Source organism: Lathyrus oleraceus, chromosome 5 (assembly GCF_024323335.1).
Source record: "Lathyrus oleraceus cultivar Zhongwan6 chromosome 5, CAAS_Psat_ZW6_1.0, whole genome shotgun sequence".
NCBI lineage: Eukaryota > Viridiplantae > Streptophyta > Magnoliopsida > Fabales > Fabaceae > Lathyrus > Lathyrus oleraceus.
In genome coordinates this window covers 292,320,826-292,337,165 of record NC_066583.1, presented here as the reverse complement: position 1 = coordinate 292,337,165, position 16,340 = coordinate 292,320,826, and the positions used below count along the sequence as shown (strand labels likewise).

Genomic DNA, 16,340 nt, shown 5'->3' with positions numbered 1-16,340 from the left:
ACCTACCTTGGATGAGATTACATCTGCATTAGTTGGGCGTTATGGACTGAATTTTACAAGGCAGGTTACAACATCTCTTTGGTTCTTATGTAAAGAGGTGACACCATTTCTTTATTCCCAACTTCTTCTGATTTTCCCTATGTTTTTCTTTTAAGTTCAGACATAATCATTTACTTGTGTCTTGGATGTTAGTTATTTTTGTGTTTCTGTTTCCAATTGTTCGTTTTGTGGTTATTTTGGCAGGAAGCATCCTTGTTGGATATAACTGATCAAGCTTGTAGTCTTTTCAGCCCATCTGAGGTACTTTGTACTTTTATGGTCAAGATGTTGTGATTTGATATATAAGATGTCAGACCATCATTTAATTTTGACGTTATGATATACAAGAACCAAGTTTTGACTCCTTGATATGATATTTCTATAATATGTCAACTGACCTCAAAGAAACTGAATATGATGTTTTTCATGCTGTGAATGCCAAGGAAGTTACTATTGTTGAGTGTATTCAAAAAACTCGTTTAGCTCCCGCACATATAATCAAGATTTGTGGCTGAGTTTTTCTTCAATACATTTTTAAACTGATAAAGGATGCAAGTTATGTTTACTTGAGTAGAAAAAGAGATGACTCAAATGTTGTGAGAGATATTTTTTGAACACACCACTATTTTCTCCCCAACTCACGACAACCCCTCCCTCTATTTAAACATCCTTCATTTTTTCCTTATCTTTCAACTAACGAACATACTCATATCAATCTTCTTTCCTTCATCAACACACCATAAAAAACATCACAACAAACTCTCTTCAGCATAAGTTTCACTCCACACAATACACTATCAAACATAACGTTCGTACAAGTAGACACCTCTCATCCTTCACTCCAATAACCTGCGATTTCACCATTTTATTCTTCCACGTTCTGCAAACACAACCGTAAACCTTTCTCTCGCTGAAAACAGTGTCGGATCCGCACATCACCTTTAACCTCCACCAAAACCACACATTTTGTCGCTGTCTCAAAAAGGTTAGTTTATCTCTCATACACGTTCATGTAGTTTTGTTTTATTGAATCGGAGAGAGAGAGAGAGAGAGAGAGAGAGAGAGAGAGAGAGAGAGAGAGAGAGAGAGAGAGAGAGAGAGAGAGAGAGAGAGAGAGAGAGAGAGAGAGAGAGAGAGAGAGAGAGAGAGAGAGAGAGAGAGAGAGAGAGAGAGAGAGAGAGAGAGAGAGAGAGAGAGAGAGATAGAGAGAGAGAGAGAGAGAGAGAGAGAGAGAGAGAGAGAGAGAGAGAGAGAGAGAGAGAGAGAGAGAGAGAGAGAGAGAGAGATAGAGAGAGAGAGAGAGAGAGAGATAGAGAGAGAGAGAGAGAGAGAGAGAGAGAGAGAGCATAAGTTGAAGAAGAAGAATTTTTTTCTCCTGTTTCGTGTTTCACGTGGGATGAGAGAGGAAAAGGATTTGTGTTTTATTTTTGTAATTATTATTCATTGTTAGGCTACGTGTTAGTTTGTGATTAATGGGTTTTAAAATTTTAAAACATTAATTCTAAGGATTAAATCTACCTAAACATGAATTAGGAAACAAACTAATCAAATTAGAAATTAGTAATCTAAATCATGCATTGAGTTTTAATATACATGATCATGACAATCGTAATGTGATATACAAATCAAATGGAAATTAACCTAAGATCTAATCATGGTAAAATCTATACTTAATCATATAAATCCAAATCTTGAATTAAAATAAACGAAAATGGATTAACCAAAATTCTAATGGCAAATTACATCCAATCAAAGCACGGTTAAACTAATTTTGAATTAAATCTGAAAAATCAAGATCAAATTGAAGAAATTGATTAAGCCTAAATTCTAAATCTAACTAAAATCACAATAATTCCTAATTAACCATGACTTAACCTAATTACCCGCAAACTATATTAATCCCTAATTAACAAAAATCTAAAAAAAACCTAAATTTAGCACGATTAAGAAATAACAACAACATGATTAATCAATAAGGAAAAAAAGAGATTAAGATAAATTAATAAAATTAAGGATGTATATGAGCATTGGGCCAGGGGTAATATCATTGGAGGGAGGTGTAGTTCAAGAACACAAGTGCTTGGTTAGGCCAAAAGGCCCAAATCCTTCACAACCCAAATCCGGATCGAGTCATGAATTATGCTGAATCTCAAGACTCAATGCCACGAGAATACCCTTCGCCATAGCCAAACGTTCGTCACTGAGAAATTGCTCAACACAATTTGAAATTCTCGCTTCCTCCTTCGCGCGTACCATTCTTTCAATCTCAAATGAACCATTACGATGAGAACAAGACACCACGATGATTCTGGCACGAAGGCTTTGGGTAACCTACTCCTTAAATCTTCTTCTTTGTGCCTTCGACATCGCTCCTATTACATCATGATGATGAATTTTACCCTTCACTTTCATTTATGTCCGTTTTGGATAAAGAGTGAAGATGTTATTGATGTGTGATGAGTGTTGGATTGGTGTAGCGGGAAATTCATGATCATCAAGCTATTGACAAGCTAGAGATTAAATAACAAGAGTCGCCACCGTGATTTTATTGTTTCAAAGGGAAAAGGGAAAAAGTACTAACAAAATCCAAAAAGTAAGAAGTTTTCAAATAAAACTAATAAAAGTCAGAGATCACAGGTAAGGGGGTTGGTTACACAGAGGGAAGGTGTTAGCACCCAAAGTGTCCTAGGTACTCCTAGGGAGCCCTTTTTGTGTGCATATGTATTTTGTACAAAGTGATGTTTACAAACAAATAGAATGGGGGGATGATAAGAGAATTCATTAATTATATTTTTGTGTTTGACAAGACCTTCGGACTTGTGCCTACGTACCAACCTAAAAAATGAGGTATTAAAACCTCGTAGTTCTTGATACCAATTTCAAGATGAGTGTGTTGATTTTAACAAAATTTAAGTTTGAAAGTCACAAAGGCCTAAAATGGTTTGAATGAGTTAGTTCTTTTTGGCTTTTTGAAAGTTTAAGTCAAGTATAGTTAAGTTTATTTACAAGTTTGATTTAAGAAAAGAAGTTTGAAAATGTAATGGCATAAGGCCAAAGTTTCTACCTTTTTGCCAAAGTGGTCAAAGTTTAGAACAAAAGTAGTTCACACAAAGAAGGTTTTTAAAGTGGAGGGAGAGATTTTGAAATTAAAGAAATGGGGAGAAGATGAAGAGACTATCCTATGTACAAAAATTAAAAGTTTAGAGTTGAAAAGATCTGACCAAATGGGTAGCAATCCAATAGACAAGTATGTCAATAGAAACCCATAATTCCCTTGAACTTTTTAGAATCAAGCAACACACAAATGCATAATTATAACATCTTGAAGAGCAAGGCATCAAATAAAGATGGCCACATCCAAACTTATCCATTCCATGATCTTCTTCAAGGTAACCCATGTAACAGATAAATTCCACAAGTCATAAGTTCAAAATAACAGTTTCACAATGATCAAATTGCAGATGAACTTAAAGGTCTTCAAAGATGCATCATATGAAGTTCAAATTGCAAGCATTTGGTTCTTTCAACAAGTTGGCATTGGCGAAGTCTATTAGCAAAGGAGGTTGCCTAGATTCTAAGTCCATTTGTCCAAGATCAAGCCAACAGTCCACACAAACGTTTTTTAGGGTTTTTATTGTTATTATGTACATTAATGGTCAAAGACCACACAAACAAGCAAAGTATACATAAACAAAATATATCACACAATATGGTCCAAATGGACAAAGTGAAAATTACATTAGCATCCAAAAGGTAAAATTACTTACTTCTCAATAGTAAGGACAGTTTTACCCTCATAAGGATAGGAAATGCCCATAACGACCTCAGGAAGGTATAACTCTCAATTACTGGATCATAACCTAAAACATTTTCCACCCCTCACACTTTACACTTTACAAATCCTAGAAAATCACCACTTGGTATACATTCATACTAGAATCATTACCGAGTTATATTTTTCTAAACCATTTTCAAAATCAAATGAGATAAATACTTTGTATACATTCATACGAGAATCATTACAAAGTTAAACTCTCTTTCAAACATTTTTTAAGCAATTCACCGACACTTTTCAGACAAAAATATAAGTGATCCAGTAATTAAGAGCCCATGGATAACCATGGATACAAAGGGTGCTAACACCTTCCCTTTGTATAATGTACCTCCCGAACCCAAAATCTATTGAGGTCTTTCCTGTTCTTTTCCACCTTTCCTTATTGGATAAAAGAAAAGTCGGTGGCGACTCTTGCTATCCGCGACATTGCGATAAAAAGCAAAGCACACCAAGTCAGTTCACCGTATGACAACAGCACTCACGCTTAAAAGCTTTTAGCGACACAACACTTACAACTCAATGAACACCCTATGCCACAACAATCATCTACTTGATAATGGCTTGGCTTACAAGATACGTCTAATACAAGACTCACATAAATACAGCAGTGAAGTATGATGGACACACAAAATCTTCACGCCTTAAAATCCCCGAAACCGAATGAAGGAACGCCTTCCTTTTATATTGCAGTACCTGGGCTTTTGCACCTGTATTCTCCTGAATTTAAGGTCACGCGAGTTCCCATAAATTCAACATTTAGGTTACTAACAAATAGGTTATTTGTTAGGTTCATTAAATGTAGCTTGGTTGTTGATTTCCTGGATTTTCTCTCAACTGTTGAATCCCTGAAGAATAGCCTGAGAAAAAGATGAAACAGAAAACTGAACAACCTACAATATAGCATATGCTGTCAGGAATGAATGTCACGACATTCAGCTTGACATCAAGGTCCATATGCTGAGTCTGTTCTTCCAGAAAACAGACTGTACAATTTTGCTGACCTGTACATGATCAAAATGACCATACTACAGTAACAGCTTACATTAGTAAATGTTAAAGTGTCCAATTTAACATTTACACATTTGGTCTTAAGTTAGTTCTGTTATTCTCTTGAAGAACAGACTAAGTAACATGCTGAAGTATAGCAGAACACCACTCTGTCTAATGTTCAATAGCTGCTGTCAACGATGAATGTCATAACATCCAGTTTGACATTCAGTCAGTAGGCCTTATGCCAGGTCTGGTCTTTCCTTGATAACCAGACTGGAAATAAATACTAAGTTCTAACAGAACACCAGCTATTCTATTCCTTAGTATCTGCTGACAGGTATGAATGTCACAGCATCCAGTTTGACATTCAATAAATCCTGTGTTAGCTAATCCTGTAGTAACTACTTAAGTGTGTCATGACTTCAGTCAAGACATCAGAGTACAGTTAGACATTCTAACCTACAATGTAGTCACACATACATACCATGTCATGACATCAGTCAAGACATTAGTAACCAGCTAGTGTTTTACCATATAATGCAGCCAATTAAGCACCTACAACGAGTGGCTGTGTCAGGCTACTGTTTTCTTCTTCTGTTTCCCTTTCCCTGACACGGCCCGTGTCAGGTGACACGAGTGGCCGTGTCAGGCCTCCTGTACTGGGATTTTCTGCTCCTTTACGTATCAGACTCTCGCACTATCGTGTTCTGAGTTCTCCGGTTCCTCTACCTGGATCTGTTTGACAAAAACACAGTTATCCCACGCATAAAATCAAGATAAACAAAATAAAATAGAATAAAGATTAAAAATGCGTAAATGACATAACGGAAGTAAAACTACTCGAATTGTACCTTAAATGCGTGCACAGTGTATCAAATGTCTCTGTTTTGTGTCGGATCAGTAATGAAAACTTACTATAAATGGTGACTGATCAAAATGCCTGAAATTTCCCACAATCACAATGTTGTTTCCTTAGATTAACGATGAATGTTTCGGTTGGACGACCGTCGTTATGATTAATCTTCTCTTGGACCATGAAATAAAATCTCTCGCGATCGAATTGCATGACGTTTTGCATGTTAGCTTTGATGACTTCCTCAGCCATCCCCTTGTTGCAGTTATCAGTGAAAACCTACCCAGAGGCTAACATTTTTGTCCATTGATGGCCTCTTCTACCAAATAGTGATCTTAATTGATAGTACGTAGATTTGACCAATGCAATGATTGGAAGGTTTCAGGTTTCTTTTAGCACCAAGTTCATTGCTTCTGCTAGGTTAGTTGTCATGTGACCCCAGCGTTGCCCTCCGTCAAATGCCCTTGCCCACTTCTCCCGAGGGATGTTGTCTATCCATGATAAAGCGTTGTTGTTTGTTCTTCAGATTTCCCCCCGATAGTAGTTAAATTTTGCCTCTGTTAACGCATAACCCATGTTAACAACTATTTTGCGTAGATCCTTGTCTTTAATCTCTCGCATGAAGTTTTGCGCGATGTGTCTAATGCAATAGACGTGTGATGATGGAGGATACTGCCATCCATTTTCCGGATTGTTATATGCATTCTTTATCAATTCATGTCTGTCTGATATTAGACACATATTTTCTTGGGGAGTAACGTGTATTCTTAAATTTTTAAGAAAGAAACTCCAAGCTTCCTTTGTCTCACTTTCAACCAATGCGAACGCTATCGGAAATATGTTCCCGTTCCTATCCTGTGCCACAACCATCAATAGAGTCCCTCTGTACTTGCCATACAACCATGTTCCATCAACCTGCACAATAAGTTTACAATACGCGAAACCACGTATACATGGTCGAAACGCCCAAAACAGACGATGAAATATCCTTTGGTCACCCAAGTGTGAACCATCATTTGAAATCACAGGTAAGGATTGCAATTCTATAATGGTACCTGATAGATATGTTTTCATTACCAGTATCCACTACGGCATATCGTTGTAAGATGTCTCCCAATTTCCATACAGCGAGTCAATTGCCTTACACTTTGCAATCCATGCCTTTTTGTAGGATATGATATACCTGTATTTCTCAGCAACATGAGCAATGATAACCTTCACCTTAAGATAAGCGTCCCGATTTACAAGCTCCATTATGCTCTTACTAATCATTTCTGAACTGAGTTTTGTATGGTCTTGTGACATGGAAGTGGTTGTGCACGTATGAGGCACACCAGACTTACCAACTCTCCACCTTGAGTTGCCCTTACGCAAATAGACCCTGCATTTGAAATTGCATGTTGAATTTCTACATTTGATGACAACACGTACATTGTCAGATTTAACCACAGAAAAATCTAGACTACATTTTATATGCCATTGTTGCAATGCTAGAACACACTCTTCCTTATTTTCATACTCGATGCCCTCCTCTATTTCGTCAGCATTGTGAGTTGGTATGAAACTTTCGAAAATGGAGATTGGTTCAACATCATCCAAACTTATGTTTTGCATGTGCACAGGTGGGTTGTACAAACTAATTGGTTGCGCTCTTAGTGCAACGGTCGGTGTGTCGAAGATGTCTTCATTGCCATCGTCATCGCTAACACCAAATAGATCTTCAAATCGAACCTCCTCAAGATCATCCTTACTATTCTCGCCCACCTCTTCATTTGGTATGAAAGGTTCATTATTTTGAGTCGGTTCTTCGTCGATGGCTTGACTCATTCCGTACTCGTGTGACTGTATAGATTGCGTTGGATAATAGAGATTTTCATTGTGACTCGGTTGTTCTTCAAGATTTTCGATTAGACGAACATATATCTCAATGGTGGGTAATTGAGATAATGTTATATGACATTGAAAAATCGACTTGACATCTTCGTCAATCTGAATGGGTGTCATTATGTAAAAGACGGTATTATCATCTCCATTAAATAATGGATGGCGATAAATGATGTCTTCAATATAACTTTGTAACTTTTTTTTCAACACAGTCTTTTAAATGATGGAAGTCGGAGTTGATGTGAATTTTGAACATATGCAAATTCGTATTGCAAAATGAGAATCCCTCATTTGCATCTGTGAAAAGGGACCCTTCGGAATGGATAGACACAATTAAATTTCTTTGAGCCATGAATGTGGAATATTTGATTTGATTAAGGAGATACGATTGTAGAATATTTGATTTGATGAAAATAAGTAAAGATATAAATGTAGTAGATTTGGTTTGATGAGAATGGTTGAAGATATGAATAATATTTGGTAAGATGAAGGAGATATGAATGTAGAATATTTGGTTTGATGAAAATAAGTAAAGATATAAATGTAGTAGATATGGTTTGGTGAGAATGAATGAAGATATTAATGCAATTTATAGTCAACAAAACATAATCCTAGTAAACCAAACCCTGTAGAAATCACATGCAACTCGTCCTTCAATTGGAAGAGAGAGAAAACGTGAAAACCCTAGCCTTCACTAGCTCGCCCATTCATTGGACGAGTCATAACCCTAGAAGAACAAGCTCACCCATTCATTGGACGAGGCAACACGCCACATGACCAAGCTCGTCATTCCATTGGACGAGCCAACACATTACAAGGGTTAACTCATCCATCAAAGGGACGAGTCTGCACGCAGGCTTTTTGGCAGTGTGATTTCCAATCAGCATGGGAATCTCGTGGTTGCAGGGATTCCTTGCAAAAAAAATTTGCATGCATTCCCTTACTTGTCCAATCACCCTGTACAATTCTAACCTATATATTTAATATTTTTTACCACTATAAATAAACCTTTCCTCTACAATTATTTCTCATCATCTTCCTACAATTTCTATTTCACAAATACTTACTTTCTTCAAATATTTACTCTCTACAAATATTCACTATCTTCAATTCCAAAATATCTTTGTTGTGGATGGGCGAATCACACCATGGGACGGCGAAAAACATTGCCGAATACGTAAGTCTCTTTCAAATCTATTTCACAAATTCAATATGTAAATATCACATCAAATATTCATTACCATTTTTATTTGAATTTCAGGAAGACGATAAGTTCCGGGTCCATTCGCATACATGCATTCAACCAAGTGCGGTTATAATACCGTATTTGGAACTAGTCGGTTTTGCAAATGTGGCCAAGATTGCAAGTCTAAAAGTAAATTCTAAATTAATTGTCGCATTGTTAAAGAGATGGAGACCCGAGACACATACCTTTCATTTACCAACGGGTGAATGTATTATCACACTAGAGGATGTGAGTATGTTACTCGGTCTCCGAATCAATGGTAAAGCTGTTGATGGCCCAACAAACGTAACCAATGATGTTTACATGGAGAATTTGGGCATCGAACCAACATCTTCAGATAACAATGGGGCTTCTGTCAAAATTGTTTGGTTTGAAGCCGTATTAACACAATTGAAAAATAACCCTAACCCGACTGAGGCAGAAAATATTCTTCATTCAAAAATTTATATTTTACTTTTAATTGCTACTTTTTTAATGCCAGATAAAAGTCACAATTTGTTGCATTCTTCTTGGTTACCTTTAGTAGGAGACCTAGAAAAATGTAATACATACAGTTGGGGTTTTGCTTGTCTGGCGACACTATATAGACATATGTACAAAGCAGCCCATAAAGGAGTCAAGAGCATAGGAGGCTGTGTTGTATTACTAATTGTATGGGCATTCACACGTATACCCTTGTTAGCCCCGGTTAGTAATGAGGTTCCATCACATCCTTATGCATTAAGGTAACGATTTTCATTTAAATGCAATTTATATTTCTCAAAATCATTTATACGTCGCTTTAAGGTATTTTTTTTAATTGCAAGATGGTGCAAACGAGGTATGAATTACGGAAATAATCCTCGTCATCATCTACGAGGGTATCGTGTTGCAATAGAACACATGGAAGAAAACGATGTAAGAATGATTAATTATAATATTCAACTTATTTAAATTTATTTTATACATTCTAATAGTTATATTTCTTTTAACAGTTTATTTGGAGGCCGTACATACAATATCCAGTACCTGATTATAGTGACAGCCGAGTTTGGAGTGCAACAACATATATGGTATGTTTCTTTACCGTTGAGATGCATCAGACGGATCGAGTCAAACTCCAATTTGGATTTGAACAACAAATACCGTCTCAGCCAAGATGTCTAAGTGAACACCATAACATGACTATGGTCCAAGCTTGGGACACACATTGGCAAGATTTAAACAAAGATGAGCTAAAAGAATGGAAAAGAAGAAGGCATTTGGTGTTACAAGGAAACTTGGTAATTGGTGGGTCTAAGCGGGGTAGAGAATACATGAATTGGTTTTTATCAATTCCTTTTATGCACATTGCTCCAACACAGTTTTTGAATGATCCCCGTCAACGCGTAGCTTCTTCAACCCAACAAACAACATCACCCCCACAACAACATAACCAACCATCATCCTCAGATCAACAAACTTACCAACACACCCAGGCCATACAACAACGCACAATTTATTCCACCTCAACCCAACACCATAATCCCCACACTCCATTCCCTCAAACAAACTACTATTACAACCAACAATATCAACAACAAACCAACCTACGCCCACCCATACAATACACTCCAATTCCTCAACCCAACTTTGAATACTCAAACCCTCATTCTCAACCCCAAACATCTAACACCACATTCGTACAACCCACTCCTACATACAACCATGATGATGTCTATTATCCTCCTATCCAACACACCCAACCCAACACCTACACACCCAACCCAGCACCTACACACAACTCCCACATTCACTACCCAACTATGACCTCACTGATGATCATCTAATGAATATCCTTTCTTTTCGCATTCAAGATCTCGACAGTATGGACATGCCTCCAAACACATCACAACAACATCAAAGTCAACAACAACATCAACAACAAGACGCCCATGATGAATTATCTTCCGACTCATCTTCGTCTCCTGCAAGACAGACAAGAAGACTTGGGCAAGGGAAACGCAAAAAAGTTGGCACAAGATGTGGACAGGTGATCACTATAAATAAAATGTATTTCTTCCATTATATCAATAAAATAATTCTTAATCATTACAATTTATTATATGCCTCATTATAATATTTATAATTGTATAATAAGTATATAAAAAATAAATCATTTCTATTATTAATATTAAAAAAAAATCATTTTATTATTAATATTTTAAAAAAACAATATTAGAAAACTATTATTATTATAAAAAACTATTATTATTAACATATTATATTAGATATTTTTATAAAAATATTATTATTATTTTAAAAAAAATCAATTTTATTATTTAAATATAGAATTAATTATAAAACTATTTAATAATAAATTTAATAAAATTATTTAATTATATAAGAGTATTTAAAATAAAAAAAAATAAAAAAAATTCTTTCACTAGCTCGGCCAATGAATGGCCGAGCCTAATCAGCATAAACACGTCTTCATCATCTCGACTATTCATTGAACGAGTCCAAATAGAAAAGTGGGGCATTTTTAGAGTTTTTTTTAGAATGGCATGGGAATAAAATTTCAGCTTGCGGGTGGTCGGGCAAATACTCCCAAACATAAACAAAATCAAAACCAGTTATCCTCTGCGATTCACAGAAGAAAACACAAAGCAAAAACCTAACATCAATGGCTCCGAATTTGGAATGTCGAATGTACGAGGCACGGTACCCAGAAGTAGACATGGCAGTGATGATACAGGTCAAGAACATAGCCGACATGGGTGCTTACGTTTCACTCCTCGAATACAACAACATCGAGGGTATGATTCTGTTCTCTGAACTCTCTCGCCGTCGAATTCGTAGTGTCAGTAGTCTCATCAAGGTGGGTAGAATTGAACCGGTGATGGTTCTTCGTGTTGATAAGGAAAAGGGTTACATCGATCTCAGTAAACGTAGGGTTTCTGAAAAGATATTCAAGCTTGTGAAGAAAGGTATAATAAGAGTAAACTTGTTCACTCTATTATGCGTCATGTTGCTGAAACCTTGAACCTCGATTTAGAGGTAACCCTAATAAAACCCCTAATTTTTTTTCTTATATTTTTTTGCTTGTATTTTGATTCTGTTGATTGGATATATATTGGGTTTTTGTAGGACCTTTGTATTCACATTGCTTGGCCTTTGTACCGCAAATATGGACATGCCTTTGAGGTAAACATTTTCATCACACTCTTTCATGGTTCCTTGATTACAAGTGTCTGTGTATAAGCTACTGCATTTTGATAGCATAAATTGAAATTAAGTTAATCTTTTTTAATAAGCTATCCTAGAGAGCTTATGAAATAAGCTAGGACATGCCATAAGTTTTTTCTATAAGCTTTCCTAAGCTCTATCAAAATTGCTTATATTGGAATATAGTCTTGAATGAGTCTATACAATGAGAACTTTATCTCATGGACTTTGTTTGATGTAGGCGTTCAAAATAGTTGTGACTGATCCTGATACAGTTTTGAGCAGTCTTATGCGGGTAATTAAGGAAGTTGGTCCTGATGGACAAGAGGTGACCAAGGTGGTACCTGCTGTTTCTGAAGAAGTGAAGGATTCTCTAGTGAAGAACATTAGAAGACGAATGACTCCTCAGCCATTGAAAATCAGGGCAGATATTGAAATGAAATGTTATCAGTTTGATGGAGTTATTCACATTAAGGTCTTAATCATTTATGTTATGCGGTTGTTATTTTCATTTGAGTTATTGGCTATTGCTTATCTTTTATCGTTTTATCATGCTTTATAATTATTTGGTTTTGCAGGAGGCAATGCGGAAGGCTGAAGCTGCTGGAAATGAGGACTGTCCTGTGAAAATTAAACTTGTTGCTCCCCCACTTTATGTGCTTACCACTCAGATTCTTGACAAGGTTGGTGCAATGTTCATTTAAACTTCGGTTTCATAATTGCTTTTGGACTGAGTTTACTGCACATTTGGATTTTGAGGCTATCAAGATTATGTTTATAGATCTATGAATTTTCTAGGGATGTTTGTGTTATTGGATTGGATTGTGGGGGTATTTTCATTGTAAAACTAGGTCAGCTGTTGTTTTTCCCTATTATGATTGCCATAAAAGCCATTGTAATGTTGACTACCTAAACCTTTTGTTGACTGCAAAAAGGTGAATCAAACCGATTCTGGTTTATCCGGTTATCCTGAACTGAAACAAACCATGCGCAACTGGCTTAAAAAACATAACCTTCTGGTTTCAACCAAATTTTTTCTGTGTATGAATTTAACATCTACTATGAACCAAGCTGTTTCTTTGATTCAAAATATAGTTTTAGATGTTCTTGTTGAAGTTTATGGGTTTTAAATAAAGTAAGGATACATAGACTCAGGCCTAATTAAATAGGTTGAATAATGATATGATATTGCAGCCTAGGGTCATTTGGGTTCATAGAAAAGATTTGGGACTATTTGCTTAAGAGTTCAAAAACTAGTTCACAAGATTAACACCTATGACTCCAACTAAGCTTTTAGACTCACCTTGGTTCCCAACACACTGCAAAAAGAAAAAACAACTGAACTCATATTTTGTCATTTAGAACCTTGCATAGCAGTAATTGTATCAGCAAGTTATACAGTATCAAGGAAAACTAATGATCTTCCTACAACTAATTAATGCTCTTGAGAAGAAACTCATTGGGATTGGGACTGCACTTTGGGAATAAATCCGATTTACTACTAGTATTCTACATACTTAGTTCAATCACTAGCTAGCTATGCTATTTGAGTTGTGGCCAACCTTGAATGGCCAGCTTTCATAACTCACTATTAAATGCTGTGTTGAGGTTTATATCAGGGATAGATTAAAAAAGCTTACCCGAGGGAATGATGAAGTCGTTTGGGTCAAGAACACATTTTTTGCAAGCAAGTGAAAGCAGAGTGAAGCATCCATTCATAGGTTCTAGATGAATAGTGAGAAGTGCAAATGAGTGCACAGACGGATTCAGTTGGAGATATTAACTGTAGTCATTAGCATTTCAGTTTAGTGAAATGTGCAGACATAAATCCAGTTCGGCTAGTGAGCTGTTTCAAAAGTTCAGTTTTTAAAGGATAGGTTCGGTTCATTTCCTGATTCACTGCAGTTCTAAATAGTTTGTTTTAACAGTCCTAAAAAAATTCGCTCCTAAACATGTATTGTAAAATTTTCTTAATGTTACTTCTCCTTGTTTAAGCAATTCATAGCTTGTTACAATCTTGACAGGAGCAAGGAACATTGGTTCTCAACAATGCCATTACCTGCTGCACTGAATCAATAGAAAAACACAAAGCGGTGAGTGTCACATTCTCTCTATATCCTTTATCTTTTTTATTTTTTGAATGGTGGGAACGAGGATTGACATTGCATTGTGATTTAGGTGAGTGAACGCGATGATAAACTGCTTGCTGAGCATATGGCTAAGCTACGCCAAGACAACAAAGAGGTCAGTGGCGATGAAGACAGTGAAGAGGAAGAAGATACTGGAATGGGTGCGGTTGATGTGGACAATGGTAAGGCTTTACTAATTTTGTTCTATAGTATTCTTTTTGATCTCTTTGATTGTGGTTGTATTATACAAACTCAGAATTTCTCGAAGAGGGAGTTCAATCCAAACTTAGGAGTGTATGTGGTTCAAAACGCCACCATAACTCCCTCCCTTGTTGCTTGCAATTTATGATGAGATATTAGTTGAACACAGTGCACTCAAATAACACCTGCAATTTTTGTGATTTTAATTTTTCACAGATAAATTGTTTACTTTTCATATTTTAAATTAATTTACTATGAGTTGTCCATGGTATATTATGACTAAGCTTGTGATTATTAAATCGGTTGAGGTTCGAGTCATATCGATACCATTTCCATGTGTAAAGGTTGCCATCAAACTTGGAAAATGTTCTAGCAATCTCACTGTTATCTACTGTCTCAGTATTACCGTCCAAAAAATCGTCATTTTATACTTTTGGAAAGAAGGAAAAAAAAAACATTTTCATGCGTTCGAGTATAATACATTTGTTTGGGTGATTTATATGAAATGTAGTTTTTTCTTACAGCCATGTGAAATGGAATTAAGGTATCAATTTAATGACACTTTTATAAGATGTAAAAATGTATTTAATAATTAAAATTCGCATCTTACATTGAGATAGGTAACACCTAAAGTTCTTATGACTTCAATTTTTGGAAAGATAATTGTCTTGAAAAAAGATTATTACCAATCTACTAAAGATTATCACCAAGTTTTATTTTAGATTTTCAAAGTATTTATAAAGATGAAGAAGGGATGCATTAGCCTAAAACATATTTTTACTTGGCTAAAAGTTTTTTTTATTAATCTAAAGTAAAATTTAAATATTATATTTGATTATATTAATCAATAAATCAAATTTTTGTTATTAATCAATAAATCATATTTTTAATTATTATTTTATCTTGAGTATGATACAATAGCCAGTTTTTGTAAAAAAATGGTTGTTAAAAAGTCTTTTTATTTTATAAAAATATTTAAAGATGACCAACTTTGTAAATAATAAATGTTTTCCTCTTAAAAATAATATATAAAAGATTATAAAATAAAATAAAATAATAATAATAAAGCATTTATGTAAAAAAAAACTTTATAATTAGTGGATCAAAATCAAATAGATTGAATTGAATTAGTTAAGAATTATATTTTGCGGCAATTGAATAAATTGTGAATAAGTGGATGAAATTGGTAGTAGTAAATATATTATAGAAGTGCAGAAAAGTTAAGATCTACATAATATATGAAATATATTAGAGTATATTTTTGGTGGCTATGGCTCCTTATGAGAGTATTTTCCAACATAGTGGCAGCCATGCATAATAGTTTAATCTAATGTATTTGTGTTACCTTGAACAATTCCCATTACCGTAACCTTCTGCCTTTTCTAACTAACACAAACTCACTGAGATCCCAAGATTTTCAGTCCTTTAATCAAATCAAGAATGTCAAATTTAGTTGAATCTCTCCTCAAAGAAAGAAAGTATCCATTCATTTTCACCTTCTCTGCCTTACTTATTTGGTTCATGATCCTCCTCTACGCCAACACCACCACCTTCACAACCTCTGATCCAAAAGCCTTCTACCCTGATGTCAAAGTGCAGCAACCACTCGACCAACATCAATTTAGAATTAACGTTTAAGATGTGACCCAAACATATTTAAAATAAGAAATAGACTAATTGAGTATTTTTATTTGGTTTGATATGAAAATTTATTTTATTTCTGAAATTTCTCCACAATATGGATATTCAATTTAAACTATTTTGACACAAATCTGGTTTTATAAATATGGGTATGAATTTTAGACCCATATCCGATCCTAGAATAGGAAGGTCGACTGGACTCGATCCTACCCTAGAATAGGAAGGTCGACTCGACCCGACCCGACCCATGAAAAGAAAATCGGTTATTAACGAAATGATGTCCCCGTTAAGTTAACTTTTTTTTTTCTGCCGGTTTCCACTTGAGTGAGAAAACGA

The 16,340-nt window shown here is 35.4% G+C and overlaps 2 protein-coding genes across 9 annotated transcripts in view; both read left to right on the top strand.

The window, feature by feature from the left end:
* The window catches only part of LOC127084003 (uncharacterized), a 54,400-nt gene that overhangs the window by 23,905 nt on the left and 14,155 nt on the right, over positions 1-16,340 (top strand). Inside the window, exons 4-6 of one of the 8 annotated variants that reach the window (XM_051024375.1) lie at positions 12,612-12,716; positions 14,058-14,126; positions 14,212-14,344. The exons of 5 other annotated variants lie outside the window; for them this stretch is intronic. In XM_051024375.1, coding sequence (XP_050880332.1) covers positions 12,612-12,716; positions 14,058-14,126; positions 14,212-14,344 — 307 coding nt within the window. The remainder of the gene's footprint in view (positions 1-12,611; positions 12,717-14,057; positions 14,127-14,211; positions 14,345-16,340) is intronic. 2 more of the 8 variants (XM_051024373.1, XM_051024371.1) reach the window with 2 other exon arrangements.
* Positions 11,403-16,340, top strand: part of LOC127084005 (eukaryotic translation initiation factor 2 subunit alpha homolog) — a 99,406-nt gene continuing 94,468 nt past the window's right edge. The window contains exon 1 of the mRNA XM_051024377.1: positions 11,403-11,482. The gene's annotated coding sequence lies outside the window, so the exon portion shown is untranslated. The remainder of the gene's footprint in view (positions 11,483-16,340) is intronic.